At 38.7% G+C, this 22,489-nt stretch overlaps 1 protein-coding gene and 1 pseudogene across 3 annotated transcripts in view; one reads left to right on the top strand and one right to left on the bottom strand.

Moving 5' to 3' along the window:
* The window catches only part of LOC114049783 (translin-associated protein X), a 30,140-nt gene extending 11,821 nt beyond the window's left edge, over positions 1 to 18,319 (bottom strand). Inside the window, exons 1-4 of one of the 3 annotated variants that reach the window (XM_027871187.1) lie at positions 18,207 to 18,319; positions 17,448 to 17,552; positions 12,023 to 12,137; positions 10,285 to 10,415 (exon numbers count right to left, since the gene is read on the bottom strand). In XM_027871187.1, coding sequence (XP_027726988.1) covers positions 10,285 to 10,415; positions 12,023 to 12,137; positions 17,448 to 17,463 — 262 coding nt within the window. In that variant the 5' untranslated portion in view covers positions 17,464 to 17,552; positions 18,207 to 18,319. Of the gene's footprint in view, positions 1 to 10,284; positions 10,416 to 12,022; positions 12,138 to 17,447; positions 17,553 to 18,019; positions 18,118 to 18,206 lie in introns of those variants that run through there. The other 2 variants (XM_027871188.1, XM_027871186.1) reach the window with 2 other exon arrangements.
* Positions 11,092 to 11,192, top strand: LOC114050260 (annotated as a pseudogene).
* Positions 18,320 to 22,489: the final 4,170 nt, after the last annotated feature.

Below are 22,489 nucleotides of genomic sequence, written 5' to 3'. Positions count from 1 at the left end.
ATGAATGACTCAGCTCTTCTCAACAATGTAATAATCCAAGACAAGTATAAAGGACTCACAAAAGGAAAATGCTATCTACATCCAGATAAAGAACTGATGGACTCTGAACGCAGATTGAAGCATACTTTTTTCACTTCCTTTATTCTTTTTGTGTCTTTTTTCTCCTTTTGATCAATTTCTTCTTTCATAATTGTGACTAATATAGAAATATATTTTCCATGATAGCACATGTTTAACCTATATCAAATTGTTTACTATTTTAGGAAAGCGGGAAGGGGAGGAGAGAGACAAAAATTTAGAACTCAAAATCTTGTAAAAATAAATGCTAAAAATTGTCTTGACATGTAACTGGGAAAAAAATAAAATGCTAAACAATGTCCCAAATACAAAAAAAAAGGAAAGAAAAACAATTAAGCAGAAATATACACTATAGTGATTATTTCTTTAAAAGTATACAACAATCTGCCCTAATAGACTCCCACCTCTCTGACACTGAGAGAAGGTATGTTCCCTTCCCATACCTTTTTTGTTGTTGTTTTGGAGGCAATGAGGTTGAGTGACTTGCCGGACTTGCATAGGATCACACAGCTAGTAAGTGTCTGAGGCCAGATTTGAACTCCAGTTCTCCTGACTCCAAGGCTGGTACTCTATTCACTACACCACCTAGCTGCCCTGTTTCTCATACTTTTAAAAGTAAAACTATCTAATACCAAATACTAAAATTAAAACCTAGCCACATAAGTCAGCACAAACCAAATTCTTAGGCCTAAAAGAGATGAGGAGAAAGCCAAAACAAATTTAACAAGCTCTATTTCTCCTTTATGTGAAGTTTTTATCAGACTTGTGGACAAATTCTGATTATACTGGCAAAAAAAGCATACACTTCTGTTTTCTTGACCTAGCGATACAACAAATTACATGAAAAGGTAGGAATAAAGCAATTTGCTCAAGAACAACTTTTGTCAGACCATGTTTATATATTACAACTAATTTTATTATTTTTATTTATTAGCTACCAGTCTCTAAAATGCCAAGTCATTCTACACACAACTGAAATCTTCTAGTAGTTGGGAAAGGGTCTGGCACATCTACTCTACCATCTGCAAACAGGCAAACTACATTCCATTAAACTAAAGCTGGGAGCAAGGAGGTGACTCAGGGGATAGAGCACTGGGCTTGCAATCAGGAAGACTCATCTTCAAGAGTTCAAATCCAGCCTTAGACACTCAAGTAACTGTGTGACCCTGGGCAAGTCACTTAACCGTGTTTGCCTCAGTTTCCTCACCTATAAAAAATAAGCTGGAAAAGGAAATGGCAAATCACTCCAGTATTTTTGCCAAGAAAACCCCAAATAAGGTCAAAGAGTCAGACATGACTGAAAAATAACTGAACAACAAAACAAAGGGAAGTAACTAACAACTGCTAAAAACTTGCATGGCTCCACAAGAACAGATTGTGTTAGACCAACCTCATTTCCATTTCTGACGGGGTAGACAGAATGATACTTTAGAGGAATTCTGCAGACATGCAACATACCTAGAATTGAGCAAAGGATCTGACAAAAAGACTTTCACATAATCCTTTCGGAAAAGATGAAGAGATATGGGCTAGATATAATTAAGTGGATTTAGAATAAGATAAATGACCAGAACCAATCATTAAGGTGCCAATCTCAACACAGAGGGAGATATAAGTACAACGACTCAGGGAATTTTATCGTTGGCCCATTTTATCAGTAAATTTGATGAAATCTGCTTTTCAAATTTAAAGGTTAAAAACAAATTGAGGGTTTGCTAGCATGTTAGATAACAACTAAGGAATTCAAAAAATCAATAGGTTGGAATGACAAACTGAATCTTTAGTAAGATGAAATTTAAGTGAGATAAGTGTTAAGTTCAACAACGGTTTAAAAAAAATAAACTTTTCATATGTAAAATGACAGAACTAGACAGTTTGTGAGAAAATAACCCTAGGGGTCTCTGTGGATTACAAACCAGATTAATCAATAGTGTGATTAAAAACCTAAGAAAGCTTACAGTCCCACTGTGCTCCACCCTGACCATAACACAACTATTGAAGACAACACACTGCCTTCTGAAACAACATGACATTTTGGACAGTTCTAAATTGTTAGGAAGTATTTTCTTATATCAAGCTTAATGCTCCCATTCTACAACTTTACACACTGATTTTGTTTCTGTCCTTGAGAGCTAACCAAAACAATTCAAACCCGTCTTCTATATCACAACCCTTCAAATCCTTAAAGACAATTATCTCCCTAAGTATTCTTTCAGAAACTGAGTATTCAAATTAATTCAACAAACATATATAAAGCACCTATGTTCTTTGTGCTAGGCAAAAAAATGAAAGAGTATCTATCCTTGAAAGGCTTATATTCTACTAGGGGAATACAACATGAAAATGGATAAATAAATAAAAGATAATTCGAAGAAGAAAAAAACTAAAAACTAAAGTTTTTAAAAACTAAAAAGTACAAATATTGAGAAATGCTTCATGGATGAAAGGGCTGATCCTTATTAAAGGGGTGCATTCCTAACATAGAAGATGGCCAAGATAAAGACACACTATGTGAGAAAAAATTCCAAGTACCAACAACAGCAAATAAGCCATCTGGTTAGAATGCAGGTTGAGTAAGCTTGTAAAAGTAGGCTGGACCCAGATCATGAAAGGGCTTTAAATACCAAAGTGAATAGCTTTTGTCCTTTCTACTAAAGGCAGTGAAAGCAGTCACGGAAGATTCTTGAGCAGTAGCATGACATGGTTCTACGTGTGCTTTAGGAAGATTATCACGGCAGTTCTGTGGCAAATAAATAGGATGTTGTTTCTACTCAATTCTATCACCCTGTGTTTCTCTTCTTTCACAGACTGACAAAGCAGTCTATGACCAATGTCTCCACTTGTTCTCTTCTCACTCTCTGCTTAATCCCTTACAATAATGATCTCATCATTCCACCAAAATTGCAACCTCCAAAGTTATCAATAAACTTTTTTTTTTTTTGCCTTTTGGTGAGGCAATCAGGGTTAAGTGACTTGCCCAGGGTCACACAGCTAGTAAGTGTCATGTGTCTGAGGCCGGATTTGAATGCAGGTCCTCCTGACTCCAAGGCCAGAGCTTATCCACTGTGCCACCGAGCTGCCCCATCAATAAATTCTTAATTGCCAAATCCAACAGCCTTTTCTCAATCTTGATGGCCTTGATGGTGTCAAAGGCTATAGAGAGGTCGGTCAGTCAGTCAATAAACATTTATTAAGCACCTAATATGTGTCTGGCACTGTGCTAAATTCTGGGGATATAAAGGCAAAAGATAGTCCCTGCTCTCAAGGAACTCAGTCTAATGGAGGAGATAATATACAAATAAATAAATGTATAAAAAAGCTAAATACAGGATAAATAGGATATAATCAACAGAGAAGGCACTACAATTAGGAGGGATAAGGAAAGATTTCCTGTAAAAGGTGGAATTTTAGCTGCGACTTGAAGGAAACTAGGGAAGCCAAAAGATGGAGAAGAAAGTGAAGAGTATTAGGTATAGGGGCAGAGTGAAAACATTTGGAATCAGGAGATGGGGTTTCTTGTTCAAGGAAAACAAGGAGGCCAGTGTCACTGGATTGAAAGAATGAGGTGTATGAAGACTGGAAAGGTAGGAGGAGGCTAGGTTATGAAGGGCTTTGAATGCCAAACAGAGGACTTTATGTTTGATCCTTGAGGCAAGAGAACTACTGGAGTTGACTGAGTAGGGAGGTAACAAGTCAGACCTGCACTTTAAGAAGATCAATTTGATAGCTGAGTAGAGGATAAACTAGAATGGGAAAGAGACTTTTGGGAATCTTGTGCAGTGAGACCAAACAGCAGACCATTGCAATAGTCCTGGCATAAGTGATGAGGGCCTGAACCAAGATGATGGCAATGTCAGAGGAGAAAAGGAGATATGAAAGATGTTAGCAAGATACACTCAACAGGTATTGCCAGAAGATTGGATATGGGAGTTGAGAAAGTGAGAAGTTGAGGACACCTAGGTTTTGAGCCTGGGTGACTAAGAGGATGGTGATACCTTTGACAGTAATGGGGAAGTTAGGAAGAGGGGAGAATTTGAGGGAAATGAGAATAAGTTCAGTTTGGGACATGCTGAGTTTAAAATATCTGCAAAACATCCACTTCACCATTTCTAATAGTTACTTGGAGATTCTAGCCTGGAGGTCAGGAAAAAGGTTAGAGCTGAATAAGTAGATCTAAGAGTCATAAGCGTAGAGATAACAACAGAATCCATAAGAGTTGATGAGATCACAAAGTGAAATAGAATAGAGAGAGAAGAGGGCTGAGAATAAAACCCTGTGGGATAGCCACAGTTAGTGCAAATTACCACAAAAGGGGAACCAGGAGAGACAAGTAACATGAAAAGCAAAAAAGAAGAGAATATCAAGGAGTAGGGGGTGATTAACAGTGTCAAAGGCTAAAGAGAGGTAAAGAAGGATAAGAATTTGCAAGAGGTCATTGAATTTGAAGATTAAGAGTAATATTGGAGAGAACAGTTTGGGTTTAATGATGAGGTAAGAAGCCAGACTGTAGAGAGTAAGAGGAGAAAAAAAAATGGAGGCTCCTATCTTAGACAGCCTTCTTTTTGGGGGGGGGCAACTGGGGTTAAGTGACTTGCCTAGAGTCACAAAAAGTGTCAATTGTTTGGTGTGTGGCTGGATTTGAACTCAGGTTCTCCTGACTTCAGGGCCAGTGTTCTATCCACCACGCAACCTAGCTGCCTTCTTAAGGAGTTCGGTGACAAAAGAGAGGAGAGATATGGGACAAAAGGTATCAGGGAGGGATGGATCAAGTGAGGGTTTTTTGTGTATGGGGGAAACATGGACATGTTTGGAGGCTGTAGTAGGTAAGCAGCCCGTGGACAGGGAGAAGTTGAAGAGAAATGAAAGAGTATGGATAATAAAGGAGGTAATATACTGGAGAAGACAGCATGGAATGAGATCACTTTGGCATGTGGAGGGGAGGCACTTGTGTCATTATGTGAGGCAAGGATGAAGAAAGAGATAAAGGCAGAAGGAATTTGGGTGATATGAGATGAGAGAGAAGAAAAAGAGGGATTTCTTAACAAATGCCCTCAATTATTTTTCAGTGAAATATTAGCCAGGCTCTCAGCTCAGAGAATAAGGGGAAAGAGTATTACGGGAAGTTTGAGGAAGGATGAAAAGGTTTGGAAGAGCCAATGTGGTGGGTCAATTAATTAGCGTGCAAAAGGACCATCTTGCAGTAGTGAGGGCCCAACTGAGAGCCCTTTTCTTCTTGACATTTCTTCTCTAAAAAGTTGTTGTGGGGGCAGCTAGGTGGCACAGTGGATAGAACACCAGCCCTGAAGTCAGGAGGACCTGAGTTCAAATCCAGCCTCAGACCAAACACTTGACACTTACTAGTTGTGTGACCCTGGGCAAGTCACTTAACCCCAATTGCCTAAAAAAAAAATAATAATAAAAAGTTGTTGTGATACTGCTCTGTCCTGATTCTATCCGACTGCTCCTTAGTTGACTTTCTTGGATATTGCCTCAGACCATCCCCATTAACCATGGGTGGGCTGAAAAGTTATGTCCAGGACTCTCTTGTCTTCTCTCTCTAAACTTTCTCATTCATCTCATCAGTTCTCAAAAGTTCAATTATCATCTCTACAAAGATGATTCTTAGATCTATCTATCTAGTCCTATCCAGTCCTAACATCTTTCATATACTCTAGTCTCCCACTGTTTCTTGGACATCTTAAACTGGACATATCAAATTCAACAAAGCCAAAACGGAACTTATTTTATCTTTTTCCCCAAGCCTTTCCCTCTTTCAAACACCCCTATTCATCTTGCCTTGGGGCATCGATATTCTCCCGGTCACAACCTCAATGTCATCCTCAACCCTCACTCACACTTGCTCCACAGATCCAATCTGTTGCCAAGTCTTGTCACTTCTACCTTCACAAAATCTTTTGGATTTTATGCCCCCTTCTCTCTACTCACACAGCCTCTGCTCCAGAGCAGCACCTGGATTACTGTTATCTCCTTCTGGTTGGTTTCCCTAACCTAAGTCTCTCCACACTCCAATCCATCTTCCATGCAATTGACACAGAGGAAGTTCACTTTGCCTTTCTTAGGACTCCCACCACTTAACAGAGTGCTTGGCATACACTAAGAGCTTAATAAACACTTACTGACTGACTTAAATGCAACCGTTCAGGTGACAGATGAAGTAGGATGGTAGCCACATGAGTAGGAGTAGAAAGAATGAATGTCAGGATAAGTTATCAATAGGACTTGGCAATGTCCAGAGGTGAGAGAGAGGACAGAATCAAGGCTATCAAAATTGTGAATCTGGGCAAGTAGAAGAAGAGCAATACTCTCAAAAGAAAAATTGTGAAGTGATGGGTTGGAGGGAAAGGTGATGAGTTGTTTTAAACTTGTGTAGACTATGGGCTATCCATGTGAAAAAGGCTAGTAAGCAGTTGGCAATGTGTGACAAAATCAGAACAAATTTGGTCTGGATATGCAGATGTGGAAATATAGATTGAACCCTTGAAAGATGATGCAATGACCAAGAGAATGTGTAAAGAAAGAAAGCTAAGAACTGAGCTTTGGGGGAAAACCACAGTTAAGAGGGAGAAGATGAATGATGCTGCAGAAAAGAAGACTAAAAAGGAACCAGTCAGATGAACCAATAATATTAACTAATCTTATTATGGCAGAGTCAGCAGTACTCCTTTGGATGCCATTCAGCTTGTCAATTATCTTCTTAAATGTGATATCCAGAACTGAATACAACTACACACACACGTCATATGTAGGTGTGTATATATGTATATGTGTGTATATATACGTGTGTGTGTGTGTGTTGGTAACAAACAAAACTCTCACCAATATCCTGACTGGATGGTTCATATCAGGGGTGGGGAACCTGTGGCCTCAAGGTCACATATAGCCCTCTGGGTCCTCAAGTGCAGGCCTCTGACTAAATCCAAAATTCGAAGAATCCCCGCTGTGAAATCTGGATTCAGTCAAAGGGCTGCATTTGAGGACTTAGAGGGCCACATTGGCCTCAAGGCTGCAGGTTCCCGATCCCTGGAATCTATACTCTACTGTGAGGACGTTATTTGCTTCTATTTCTGCCCCTTTTATACTCACTCTAATGGCTTCTACCAAGCTTCACCTACCTGGAGTCCTTCAATATTCTCATTTGAGTATATTTTCTTACGTATAAGTACATATTTCTTTGCTATACAAAGAACTGGAAACAAAGTGAATGCTTATCAATTGGGAAATGGCTGAATAAGGTGGTACAGGAATATAATATTATTATCATGAAATAAGAAATAAATAGGAGAAAGTAAAGAAACGGGAAGATTAGTATGAACTGTCAGAGAGAAATAAACAGAAACAGAGTAGTACAAGCAATTACTAAAACAACATAAATTAAAAGATCACTAAAAGAAAACCAAATAGTGAGCAAATGAAAAAAAAAATAATAACAGTCCTAGATAATGAAACATTATTTTCTTTTCTCAAAAGAGAGGCAAGAAGACTATAAGGACAAAATGTGGTAAACATCATCAGACACAGTGTACCAAGTATTTTTTCTTAATTCCTTTTCTTTGTTATAAAAGAGGGTTCCATTTTGAGATGGGAGGGTTTTATTTCCAATTACTGTATGTAAAAACAAAAAGTATCAATAAAACTTATGTAACACATACATGTGCATTCCCCATTCCCTTTAATCAATCCTTTTCCTTTTGAATGAGGTATAACTTTGCAGAACCATACTCTTATTATGGATCCCATCCCACCCAGTCATAGTAATAAGTATAAGATCAAATTAACATCCCAATCAATCAATATGTGTTTATTTAGGGATTACTATGTGCTAGGTACTCCCTGCATTAGGATTACTAGTTCATCTCATTTATTACCTAAATTTTGTACATGTACACACACACACACACACACACACACACACACACACACACACAGAAAGCCATTGGTTTTATGGTTGGCTCTTTTCTTGGATTCTGACTTCAGAGAATATCTGGGTGTTTCTACTATTTTTCCTAGAATGATGCTGCTATTCTCTGTTATTATCTTCCATGACAGAATATAACTAAGTAGTTTTCTTCTTTCTCATTTTATCTTACGTACTCTTCTTGTGCTTTACATAGAAAGATAAAGATAAAAGTTACATGGATTTGGAACTGTCTGACCGACTAGCTCCAAAGAGTGTTGGTTAATGGACTGAAGACCAAGATTTAAGAACCAGGTCCAATATTGACTAATCTTCTAACAACAGAGACAATACTAGTATTAACCTATTTCATAGGACTGTTGTGAAGAAAGCAAAGCACTATATAATCATAAGGTGTATTAATGACGTCAACTTGGAGATCTCTCATGGAAAGTTCTAAAGGGTCTTTGTCCGTGGCCCCTTTCTGTCTTTATTAGGCCTTTACTAATCTGCTTAATCTTCAGATTCCTTTTTATATACTTATGAAACCGTGAATTGTATAACTTATTTAACTATTAATGGTAATCTTATTCCTCTTTTTTGCTTTATTACTATTTCTGAACAGTGCCCATTTCCTGAAATTGAAGTATGTTTTTCCCTTTAAAAAAAAGAATATGTGAAAGGGGATGTAAGATGTGACCTTCAGGATAAGCAAACTACTCTGTTAAAGAATGTGATTATATAAAAGGTAAGAAAAAGATACCATAAAAATGTTTTTGTCCTCAAGCTCATTAAGTGCATTACAATGTTTTAAAATGTTTAGAAATATTAAATTTCTTTGAGGTACAAAGTATAGAACGTGGTCTCCCTGGCCATCAAAGCCTTCAAAGAAGCAACTGTGCTACAATCTATAGTGTTATATCTCCTCTTATTCCCTCTACAAACCTTCTTAAGTCACACAATAGTAAGAACTTTAACCTTACTTAGAACTTGAGCTTGAATTTATGAGCTGAAATGTCTGACTGCTAATTGCACAACAAATTTTGCTATGATTATTATTGTATACCTTAGAAGTAGTACATAAATGTGAACTATTATCATTATGAAGATGGAAAAGAAAACACATTTTCTCTTCCTGAGGTGGGTAGATGTTAGGAGAGTCCTAAGACAAACGTTACTTCCTCAGAATTCTTGGCCTTTAGAAAAAGGAAGAACCATGACAAAGCACAAAAAAGTGTTGGAAAAAAAAAACTTATTTCAAGTATCTAATTATTAGTTTGTTTATTTAACAATCCCCTGGAACAATCTGTAATCTGCACTGATAAGAAATGTGCATTGTAGAAAACAGGCCTTTTTGTTGTTGTTCAATTATTAGTGCTATACTCAATGTCTGAGCTCAAACAAGCATCCCTTGGGGAAATGCTCTGCATGCCATTAGCACTATTCTTAATGAGGAAAAGCACAGAAGTCCTTTAGTTCAATGCCAGAATTGTTTTATCTTCAAGTCAAAAGAACAACTATTTGGAGTAACACCAAAACAAGCACTCAACAATCACAAGCAGCAAACTATTCGTAAGCATCATACTGTCAGTATTGTTCTAATTATAGATTTAACATTATAGCATGTAAAAATCTGTCAGCAAAAATATTAACAAAAAGTTTTAACTGGCCTATCATAAACTCTCTCATTCATATTATGAGTAAAAGGAAAGTACTAACTTTCTTAAATTCAACCTCTAGGGGACAGCAGGAGACCCTCGATTCTGTTCATCTGAGAAAAGGATGAAAATTAAGAAAAATGCTAAAGGTAGATTTTAATTCTAAGTGGGATTGAGAAGTACCTAAAATTTTAAAAAATAAAAATAAAAATAAAAACATGGTGAGTGTTAATTTTGCTAACATCTTATTTTTAAACATTCCAATGGGACAATGCTTCCTTCCAAGTTCAAAATAACATCCCTTCACATCATGAAGTGTCCTTTCTTCTCTTTTCCTCTCTTTGGTCTATTAGCTCACATGCTCATTTCTAGTTTCCTTTATTTTTATTTATTTATTTTTTTTTTGGTGAGGCAATTGGGGTTAAGTGACTTGCCCAGAGTCCAACAGCTAGTGAGTGTTATGTGTCTGAGGCCGCATCTGAACTCAGGTCCTTCTAACTCCAGGGCAGGTGCTCTATCCACTGCGCCACCTAGCTGTCCCTCTAGTTTCCTTCAATTTTATTATATATGTTCTTGTTCCTATATATCAAGAGTTTGTAACTGGTTCATGAACTAATGCCTATTTAGACTAACCTGGAGTAATAGCTCGGTGATATTGATACATATCTTCTCCCCATAGCTCTTGGGCTACTTGCTTAATCTTCTGTCTGACAGCTTCCAGTTTACTTTCTGATTCATTCATTATTTCTTCCACATCAGGAGCACTGTAATCACGAAAATGGAGTTTTTAGATTATTAGAAGGCTGAACCAGTTTTTATTACATGTGTTCCTTATCCTAGTATATATTAGTATGTCTAATAATAGCAATTCACATTTATGCAGCTATTTACAAAGCTATGAATATTAAATTTACAGTTAGAAAGTATTTTCCTCATAACCCGGTGAGGTAGTTACTTCAGGTATGATAACTGCTATTTTATGGATGGTAAACTGTGATCCAGGTGAGAGAGGGTAAGTGACTGGACCACAGTCAAACAGTTAGCAAGTGTCAGAGCCAAGGCACATCCCCAGGTCTTATAACCCCAGGTGCAAAGTTCAGTATTATAAAATTATTTGTTTAAAGGAGACATATTTGAAATAATGCAGCTATAAGAGAATGCAGGAAAGTTGGCTCTGAAGGAAAAGCTAGCTGTCCTGACCCTTCCTTTTATCACTGTTTTTTGCCTGTTATTGGAGGCAAAGTTTTTGGAAATTACACCATGAGACACAATGAATAAGAATACCACACGGGATTTTTGGGTAATATTTTTCAACTGGCAGCTGAGAGAAAATAATTAAATCAAATCCATCTATTCATGAAAAATTATACTAATTTCTGTCTCTCAATTCAAGTCAAGAATGAGAAAAGGGAACATATGAAAAAAGATGAAGTATTTTCCTTGCTTATTCTAGAAGCACCTATACTAGAATCAAAACAATATGGAAAAGATTAGCACAGTCCTTGAACAAGGATGACATATTCCATATTTTCCATGTTTTAAGTACCTCTTTAATACATGAGGTAAACAGGCAGAAACTTCTATTCCTTTTATAGACTAGGAAAACCAGGCACAGGAACATGAACTTAATCATTCAGCAAATATGGTCAATATCAAACCCTGAACAGAGTTAAGTCTGTAGAATCATCACAATACACAAAACTAGAGAGCAAATTTTCCAGAGACAAACTTATTCCTCAATATAAGCAATAATATATTTTAGAATAAAGGAGAAATCAATAAAATACCCTTTAAATATATCTAAAGGACAAAAGTTGTAAATGTTTTATTTCTTTATAAATGTTAATTAGGGAACTAAATTAATACAAAAAAAATCTTTGTGAAAGAATCTTAAGTTTGAGATCAGGCAAGTTGGGGTTTTAAGCCCAGTTCCAACATTTACTAGCTATTTTTGGTTATGTGTAAAATGTGTTGATTGATACCTGCTAATTCCTTCAAAGACGTTAGGAAAGTCCTTTGTAAATCTCAGAGTATTTCTTATTTTTGGTGTTTAAAAGATAAACACCTTTTCAACTCAGTGAGCCTATACAATAAGCCTTAAGCAGTTCATTGTAACTATACTGTCCCTCTTCAGAAGATAGTTTTCTCTCTATGAAAGAGCTTATTAGAGCACAATAAAAAATTTAGTTCATCTTTAAAATAAATATTTTTTCTTGTGAGATGTAGAAAGATTCCTTACAAAAATTTGTTTCATGAAGATTTCTTAAAGTCTTCATCATGTATCATAAGCTAGTTCTAATTCATCAATATATAAAATACTAAAGAAAATTTTTAAAATTCATATCAGCAGAGAAATCAAAGATTGACTCACCTAGTAATCCTATGGAGAAGAAAAATTGTCCTTTTACTTTCAACAGTTATATCACGACTGAGTTTCACAAGTCTCTCATACTTGTCGTGTCTAGTATCAAGTTCCTGTTGAAATACTGATAATACATACTATTATGAGCCACAAGGAGGCATATTCTGAACATATCACCTACTAAATTATAAAAATGTTTTAGAAATACAAATTAGTAGACAGTGCCTTCAAGGGCAACTATAGTTACTAGTCTTATTAATGAGACCACTAGAAAATTAAACTGTAATTAATCAGTAATTAAACTGATTATAAACATTAAACACTCAATACTATAAGAGCTTGGCAAATTCTTGACACTAGTAACATCAAACCTTTGGGCAATAGTAGTAGCAAGAGGCAAAATAATAGGAACTAATACATATTTGATCCTCTAACAACCTGTAAGATAAATGACTTAAAGTATTATCTTGGGGCAGCTAGGTGGCGCAGTGGATAGAGCACTCGCCCTGGATTCAGGAGGACCTGAGTTCAAATCCGGCCTTAGACACATAACACTTACTAGCTGTGTGACCCTGGACAACTCACTTAACCCCATTGCCTAGCCAAAAAAAAAAAAAAAAGTATTATCTTCATTTGAGAATGAAAACAATGAATTTCAGAGAGCCTTTGGAAAGCCAAGCCTTCTGAAGACAAATCTAGCGCTCCTTCCATTTAGTTTTGCACGAAAGCTGCAACATTGTCGAGGTGAACACAGTGAGCACACCTTTGTTAACAAATAATTAATATATACTGAGTACCTAGTGGGTATAGAACATCATTTGGCTGTAGGAACATCTAAAGCCAGCAACACCAAAACCTTGACCTGAGACTAAAGAGACCCAATAGATCACAATAAGAGGTCATAAGAATGATTCAATTTCTTGGACGTTTGAGTTCAAGGTTACCTTGAGCTGAAAATCAAGGTTTACAATGTTTCGTAAACCTACTGACTTGTTGCACAAAGCTGTTCAAATGACTGAACCTGTCTTTTTTTCCCCATATGAAAAGATTACAGTAATAGGTTCACAAAACAGCATTTTACTTTTTTATAAAGTGTTTTATATATAATACCACATTTAATCCTCAAAATGCTATAAGCAGGGTAGGTAAAACATCATTTTATAGATGAAGAAATTGAGGATCAAAGAATTTAAATCACTACTTCACCTGGATCTCATCAGTTCCCATGAATTTAATTATCATCTCTATAAAAATAATTTTCAAATTTACACTATCCTATCCCAACCTCTCTACTGATCTCCAATCTCACATCTTCAACTGCCTTTCGGATATCTGGAAACTGGATGTTCAGTAGGCACCTTAAATTCAACACGGCCAAAACAGAACTCATTATCTTTCCCCCTAAAGTCTTCCTCTCTTTGCAACCTTTCCTATTACTGTAGAGGGTAACATCATTTTCTCACTTCCTCAGGCTCAAAATTTAGGTGCCATCCTCAACTCCTTAATGTCTCTCACCCCACCATATCCAATTTGTTGCCAAGGCGTATTGATTTCACTTTTGCAACACCTGTTTCATAAGCTCCTTCCTCTCCTCTGACACTGCCACAACTCTAGTGCAGGTCCTCATCACCTCACAACTGGACTACTGCAATAGCCTGCTGGTGGGTCTGCCTGCCTCAAGTCTCTCCAATCCATCCTTCAATCAGCCACCAAAGTCATTTTCCTAAAGGACAGGCCTGACTGAATTACCAGCCTCACCCCCTTACCCCCACTCAATAAATTCCCCATCACCTCCCAGATCAAATACAAAATCCTTTGTTTGGCAATCGAAGACTTTCAAAACCTAGCCCTCTCCTATCTTTCCAGAATTCCTACATCCTGCAGAGAGCAGAATCTTAACAAATAAATAAATAAACTGAGTAGTCAAAGACTGAATCAAAGATGTAGAGCTGGAAGAGACCTAAAAAGACCTCCATTTCACAGAGAAAACTGAGACCAAAAGAGGTGAAATGACTTGCCCATGGACATACAGGCATTAAGTAGCACAACCTAGAATGAATGAAGGGTTAAATATACAGTTTTACTACAGGATTCCACCTTCAATTCACAATAAAAAGCATTAAAAATTAATTTAAAATGAAAACTTTTACATCAATCACACAGAAAGCGTCACCCATCTCAATCTAATGTCATGCAACAAAATCACACCCTCCAGAAACTAGAAGGAAGACTTCAGTAAGTATTCTTTTCAGAAGCATGAAGACAAGGTAATCTGGAATTACACTCCTTCAAGAGAGATAGTCGGAGGAGACCCACTACTGCCCTCCCAGTGCTCTACATGCTGTGGACGCCACAACCTAGATTTTAATAATGACCCTGGGTTGTACGTCTATCTGCAGAACTATCCAGCACTCAGGAATATTCCTGGGACCTGACTGTTTCTCTTTGTCTTTTGAGAGAGATGGTTTGGAGGACAGGGAGGGGGGAGAGAACAAAGATTAAACACATCTACAGAGAAACTGGGATTGCTGCCAATAAATCTGTTTGGAATCTGGCAGGATAAGTGATGAACTTCAAACTGAAATACTCTTTAGGATTATGAAAAGTACATCTAGGCCAGGGAGAGTCAGTGGACCTACGCCCTGAACCTGAGAAGGAAGCAAATACATCTGGGAATGGGAACGACACTGTGCAGTGTTTGAGCTTGCCTACTAATACTGTTTTGGACAAGTTCCTTAACAACTGTTTCTTAAAGTAGCTATGTACCATCTCAACAGTGATAATGCTACATACTACGTTACAGAGCAGTGGTATCAAACTTAAATGGAAATGGGAACCACTAATCCATACATAAGCAGCAACTAGGTGGCTCAGTGCTCTATCCACTGGGCCTGGAGTCAGGAAGACCCGTGTTCAAATCTAGCCTCAGACACCTGCTAGCTGCATGACCCTGGACAAATCACTTAACTTCTGTTTGCCTTAATCCACTGGAGAAGGAAATAGCAAACCACTCTAGTATCTTTGCCAAGAAAAGCCCACGGACAGTATTAGCATGCTTTGGTCCACAGGGTCATGACTGTACAACAAATCTGTATATAAAGATGCCTTTGTTCTACACACTTAGTATTAAAATGTAATTTTATCTATGTTTTATTGCATCTTTATTTTGTTAAATTTATTTGCCAATTACATTTAATCTCGTTTGGGCTGCACTCAAGTGTTGTGGGCTACATGGTGACACCTCTGCTAGAGAGGCAGAACTGACAGAACAACATTGATCCATGCAATCACTGAGGGACCCAGGATGAAGGAAATGTCTATTAAAGAAAAAGAGACAAGGGACTCTCAAAAAGTACCCATCATATAGCCATAAAGTGAGACCATATTTCTCAGACCTCCCCTCTACTTCCTGCTATCTCCACATGAACTAGCTCTTGACATGGAGGTCAGCTGAGGAGAGGGCAGAGATTGTCAGTCTGTTATAAAATTTTCTCTTAACTTTGCAAAATGTATTGACCTAAATATAGATTACACTCTTTCCTTCAAGATCCAGTTTCTCTAATAACTTGACTGTGACCTACAATAGCACCCTTCCAGATGAATGACTTTAGCCTTGCAACTCTGTAGAGCAGTAGCAATAGCAGCACCAAGTTTTCCACCAGACTGCAAACACTACAGAGAAACACTACAGAGTGTTAGATGCTCTGCAGCCAGTGCTCCAAGTTGAAGGAGGGAGATTCTTCTACTTGTACAATCTGAATTCCTACCTGCATCTCTGCCCAGAGTTCCCTTAGAGAGGTCTCACTCAAAAGTCAATTGACTCTCATCCCTCCCAAAAGTCCCTAATGATACACCCGAGCACCTGAATATGGAAAGCTTTGAATGAGGTCAGATGCAGAAAAGTAGTATCACAAATGTAAACACCTACTATTTATTTTAATGGCATGTTTTCATGAGGTTAAAGATTATAATCATTAGAATTATAGGAGTTATAGTGAAATTTTCATATTAAAGGAGATTTGAAAACTTGACTGATCAAGTTCAAATTCTTTCACATTGGTTCACCAGTGGCAGAGTGGTACAAAAACTCAGCACATGGGAGTAAGACCTGGTTCTTTGCTATCTACCTGCTAAACGACCTTGGATGAGCCATGTATTCCGAGCCTACCTTATCATCTTAAAGTGAATGACATGGCACAGTGGAGAGAGTACTGAACTAGGAGCCAGTAAGAACTGTGTTCAAATCTTTCTTTCGAACCTCTCCACCTGTATGGTCAGAAGAAAGTCAATTAATACAAGCCTCAATTTCCTCATCTGTACTATCTGTAGTACCTGCTTCACAGGGAGGTTGTGAGGCTCAAATTAAGAAAGTATATAAAGCATTCTGTAAACATTAAAGCATAAGATAACCAAAATGTACCATCTAAAAGAGAGAAACATGTGCCATTTGTAACTATTACAAATGCCAGTTATCATTTTTACCAGCATTGGTTTTAATAGCAAAGCAGAGCTCTCATTATGTATGTACAGCCAAAATCTAATCCATAAAAAATTAAGATCAACTATATAAGAGAATTACTTTCTCTTGAAAGTGAATATTTGAAATTTAATCACTGTTGCAAATGCTACAAATTTCAAAGAAGAAATTATGAGCATTATAAGCAGAGTTAATAACCTTCCAACTTTCTAGTAGTGATTTCTGAAATCCACAAACCATCTAACCCTGGTGATGAATATTTTATTTCAATAGTATTTTCAAACACAAAAGGTAGAGTAGTTTAATTAAATTCTCACTAAAATTAATGCTAAGGGAAGAATAAGTTATCTTTATTGAGAAAAATTCCCCTTTATTTCGTTATACTCATATGGCAATCCATATACATTTACTGACCATCTACTGCAAGCCAGACATAATAGTAACTAAAAGTATTGTAGTTTCCAGAGGGCAAGGACATTCTAGCAGAGTCAGTCAACAATTATTAAGTACTTGATATGTTTTAAAGTATTTCCTGGCAATCTATCTTTTCCCAACTCAAGAGGCTTGGACCTGTAAGACAAAGGTAAAATAGTTCAGATGCTCAAGGAGCTTGTGTTCTAATGGGGAAGAAAAAAAACAAACTAAAAAGAACAATACAAACAAAAGTATTTATTTTAAGTAACACTGTAAACCTACTACACAAAAACCCAAATCAGTTATTTTGGTTAGACGTGCCAAATAAATATAGCAACTTGTCTCAAAGACTAGCATATACTCAAAATTCAATGCACCAGAAAGTTAACCTCATCCAAAATGTCACCACTTCCTATGGTCATCTACGACCTCATTTCTCAATTTGTTTATCCTACTGATGTGACAACTTAACATTTACTGTGGTTTCAATGGTGGCCACCAAGGAATTTTTTGTTTGACCAATCTGTACGGAAGAGTACTTACATTTGAAGGCCACCATCACAGCAGAAGACGAATTAACATCTTTCCCTTCTCTTCTCTGACCATGTGGGAAATTGTCATGCTTTCGCTTCCTGAACCCTCCTGACCCTACGCAGAGAAGGTAAAAATTAAGAGATTGTGATGCCATTCCATCCCCAAGAGTGGACAGAAGAGACTAAGAAAGCAAACCTCCTTTCTCACTATGATCACATGTCACTCAAGCAGAGCGCCCCAAACACCAGGGCAGGTGCCTCGGCCTTGGTGGGGGATTCAGGCCAACTCAGCAGCAAGATCATAGGACCCTGCCCTCGAGGCCCACAGATCGCCTCCCTTCACCCAGGAGGGGACCCAAGAGAAGGGGAGCGAGCGAGGAGGTGGGGAAGTTGTAGTCCAACCTTGACCTCATTCCTGGCTCCCACGCCATATCCCCAGAGATGGAGGGACGGGGCATCTAAGGGAGAGGCATGGAGGGGAGGGTCTTCACGCTCTGGGTGGGCAGAGGAGGGAAAAAATTAAGCCAGGGGTTGGCCAAGGCCTCCGCCCTCCCTCAGACCCAAACACAAATACAAACACGCCTCGGCCGTGGCCTCCACCTTCTTTGTTGCTCATGTCGCCTCCCGCCGCGGGCCTGGACCGGGGGGGGGGGGGGGGGGGGGGGGGGCGCGGGGAGGGGGGGGGGGGAGGGGGCCTGCTTCCTCGTGGGAGGCGGAGGGGGAGGAGGGCGCAGAAGAAGCACGTGTACACTACTGGCTCGCGCCACACCGTAGGTCGCGAATTCGGCGCGTTCCCGGGTGTCGTGGTACGTGAGCCGACGAGGCGTGTTGGAGGAGGGGCCCGAAATCAGGCCCCCTCCAGCAGCCTACAGAGCGCAGGTGCAAAGAGAGCGCAGGCGCCAGGGGAGGCCATTCCGGTTCGGGAGACCTCCTCTCCTTCCACTTCCGATTTCCCAGCACTGCCTTTTGCTTCCGCGTGGACTTGACCCTAGATTTGTAGAATTCATGCGCAGTAGCCGCTAGTCTGAAAGACTAGGGCTACCTTCTGCCCTTTCCGACTTTTTAAACCATTAAAAAAATGAGCGCACGAGGAAGAAAGGGAAGAATTACTATGAGAAGGGGAGGAAACGAAGTTGATTTTCCCTCAGGCACTCTCGAAGCCGCACTACGGGATTTCTCTCACTGGAGCCACCCCCTGCGTGCAGCGCATTGTGGGGGTTGTAGTTCGACTATGGGAACGCTCTGCCCTCTCTGATGATGAGCATGCAGCAAGTGTGCAGTAAACGAGGCCCAAAGGTGCAAACTGGTTCAGAATGGTCCTAGGTGTTTAATATCCTGTTGTAATTCTCCCATTCTCCTCCCCCTCCCTCAATGCTTGATCCTGGGACTTTATAATCAACAAGTATCTTTTAAGTGTGCTCAGCACAGTGATAAATGGTGGGGTGGCAAAGAAAAGAATTAAAGAAAAAAAAGGCTTCTGTTCTCAGGAGCTCATGTTCTAATAAGACAGACAACATGTGCATAAATAGATGCTTACAAGGTATGTAGTGTAAAATTGAAAACTGATTTTAATTCTATTTTTAAGACTTAGTATGCTGGCATAGGTTTTCATACTCCCACACAGTGTTAAGTCCAAACTGCTTACCTTTAGTACTTCACCCTTCACCTACATTTGGGAGAAGCTTGCCTGAAGGCCAAGCTTTTGTAAATATCTCCACCCTTTAGCTGGAGGCAGCTAGGTGGCTCAGTGGATAGAGTGCTGGGCCAGAAGTCATGAAGACCTGAGTGCAAATGCGACCTCAGACACATACTAGCAGTGTAACCTTGGGCAAGTCACTTATCCCAAAGAAATGGCAAACCAGTCCAGCACAAAGTTGTCAGCCTATCTCTTCCAGCATTATTGAAGTCTAGTGGCAGGACAAAAGTCAGGATGACTAGCGATGGCCCGGTCTGACCAAGCTTTAGGTGCTCCACAGTGCCTGCTTTAGCCACCTTCATGGCCATTGGAACAAATTATTCTCATCCACCCCCTCCATGTGGTGGAAGTCTTCACATACTTGGGATAGACCCCTGACTCACCAGTGTGTTTGAGGTCTGTCAGTTACCCTCAACTTGGTTTGGCCTGTGGACTGAAAAGGTTTTACAGGGTGTGGCCACTACACATACTACAGCTTCTTGGAGTCACAGGTGAGAGTTGGGTGACAGGTGGAAACCAAAGTGGTTAAGCAGCCCTGAAAAGGGCTTCCTCACATCAGACATGTTAGTCCTCCCTGAACACCCCATATACCCTTGTTGTATGCTATACCCAAATCTGCAGACTAATCCTATCACTTGAGGATTATTCCCAATAATGGGGAGGAGCTGAGATGACTCTTAACCCATTTCCTCATTAAAATAACTACCAATCAGGATCTTCTTACATTTTGGCAGGGGAGGTCCAAATGACTAGTCAAGTCAATCAGAAGGAAGACACACCTAGGCTTAAAAGACCCTGTCGGCCTTGATTCCCATCTTTGATCATTGACAGAAGTCATTGACCAAATTTATTGATTACTGCTAGCCTAACTAATAAATTGATCATGCTGGGACCATTGTCTCTCATTTTACCTAAATTTTCAAACTTAGTAATAGAGAGTAGGTAACATTAATTAGCACCTGGGGCACTAGGAAAGACCCAAAGAAGATGGGATTTGAGCTATCCTGAAGAAAGCCAAGGAAATTAAGAACAAGAGACATCATTGTAGGCACGAGGAAAGCCAGTGCAAAGGTGTGAAGGACATGGAATGTCAAGATAGTCTTTTAAGCACAAGCATAAGAAGTATTCTGTGTTAGAATTAGAACTCAAGAAGACAGTGGAACATTTTTCTTCTGATGACTAGTGTAGAGGTTCCTGAACTCACTCTCTCCACCTGCACTAGATTGGTAGGTTGGGTCCCGAAGGATGACTGCTCGTTCTGCCCTCAGAATTCTAAAAGTAATCCTAAGAAATTGTGACTCACAAGCCAGTGTGTTTCATCTTGCCCATGTCAAATGGTCAATTAACATTAATTCATTTTTACCCAAGGATGTTTACTGATAAGTTATAGAAAGGACCAAAATATATCTTACCCCCTTTTCTACTCTTCCCCAAAAGTCCTGCCCTCTGTCTTCTGCATATCTACTCCGCTTTTGGGGAGATTAGTTTCAAAACTTGTAAGCATTGAATTATTTACAAAATAAAATGAGGACAAAGGCATAAAACTTTTCTTCCTTTTCCTTCAATTTTTAGAGCTAGGAGGAATCAAGGATTTATGTAGTTTCTTACTTTTATAAAACTTCTACATCTGTTATTTCATTTACTGCATCCTTCTGTCTCCAGGCAAAATGGTATCAAACCTAGCCTTTTAAAAAAGAGTCTGTTTTTAAAAATTTTAAGAATAGTACTTTGAGCCAAATTTTATCATGTAGGTGTATTTTTAATTGATCCCAGAGAAACTTTATACCAACTTTACTGCTTTGTTGTTATTTTATTTGTACACAGTAATAAAATATAATTCAGAGTCAATGTGTTGTAGTGAAAGTAGGTCTCAAACTCAAGGAGACCTGGGTTCAAGTCCAGCCTCACATAAATACATCACCTTGAACATTGCCCCAGGCAACTGTCTATGCTACTAAGTTACAGAAGTACTATATTGCATATCTTTATTGGTAGAGAGTTTCCTTATTGGGAGTTTTCTATATCAATGAATCTTCCCTCTCAAACCATCTCCTTCCCGCCATCCCCCACCCCCCACAAAAAAAAAGTCAATATAAAATAGTTCATTGTGTAGATAAAACTGTTTCTGTCCAGGATTCCCACTAAAATCCTCTAATGCACTATCCTGGCGTAGAAGTGATCCTGACAATCTTTCACACTCAACTCTGGCCTCCACCACCCTCACCTAAAACTGAAAATAACAAGTGAAAAGGCCAAGGATTGAGGCTTTTTTCTTGTGGCCATATCACCTCAGAGGAGAGAAATCCATAAGGTCTTTCCCTCTAAAGCATCAATTATTGGCTCAATTCAATTTCTTCCATGAAATTCCTGATATTTAGACATTCTAAAAATTACAGAATTTTCAAGGGGAAAGAGATCACCTACTTTACCTCATAAAAAGCAATTTCATAAGATATAAATTTTTCCAAAAGAACAGATTAAAAAAATATATATCATCTCACTTTAATGGACCACAGACAGACAGAGGCAGTGTGCTGCAAAATGCCCTGTACTATACCTAGAATGAGGGAAATCCAGGGTTTGCCATGTTACACCCTTAAGCACTGGATCACTACATGGATGGAAGAAGCTCCAAAGATTCCAGGAAGTTGACCAGAATTATGAATGGTAACTCTGAAACGCTCCATAGGATGGCCCCATTAGACCAATTCAACCTCATTACATTTGCATCATAGATCTAAAACCAGAACAGACCTTAGAGTTTAGTCTAGTCCCTTCCTTTTTTAGAGAAGGAAAGGGAAGTTAAGTGACTTCCTCACAGTTACCCAGGTAATGTCAGAGGTAGGATTTAAGCTTAGGTCCTCTGTTTCCAGGTTCCTCTGTGTTCTTAGCATCAAGTTACCTCCCTAATCACATTATTACTATGTGAAAATGGGCAAATCACAACCCCTCTGCATTTCAGTTTCCTCATCTGTAAAGTGGTGACAATACAGTTATCCCTTCCAGATATTGACTTTCCCTATTGAAGTTTCCACATATCAAGGGGCAGCATAAGAAATTAAATGGGAATTTTTTGGGAGTTTTGTGGAAGCCACAGATGACACACAAAAGTCAGCAGACAACACAGGAAAAGTTTAGAAACTCAAAAATGCACAAAATACTGTTTAGTATTACATAATATCAACATACTTTATCTTTTAATACCATAATAATTCAGACTTCTTCTTTGGTATGAAGGGAGGGCCAAAAGATTTTACACAGATTTTCCAGATCACAGGGGCACAGTGTCCCTAACCCCTCAATGTGGAAGGGATAACTATACCTTGTAGTACCTACCTAGCAGGATTGTGGTTTGG

This window comes from Vombatus ursinus, unplaced genomic scaffold (assembly GCF_900497805.2).
Source record: "Vombatus ursinus unplaced genomic scaffold, bare-nosed wombat genome assembly UNPS02014798.1, whole genome shotgun sequence".
NCBI lineage: Eukaryota > Metazoa > Chordata > Mammalia > Diprotodontia > Vombatidae > Vombatus > Vombatus ursinus.
The sequence above is the reverse complement of the archived record's forward strand: the minus strand, read 5'-3'. Positions and strand labels throughout refer to the sequence as shown.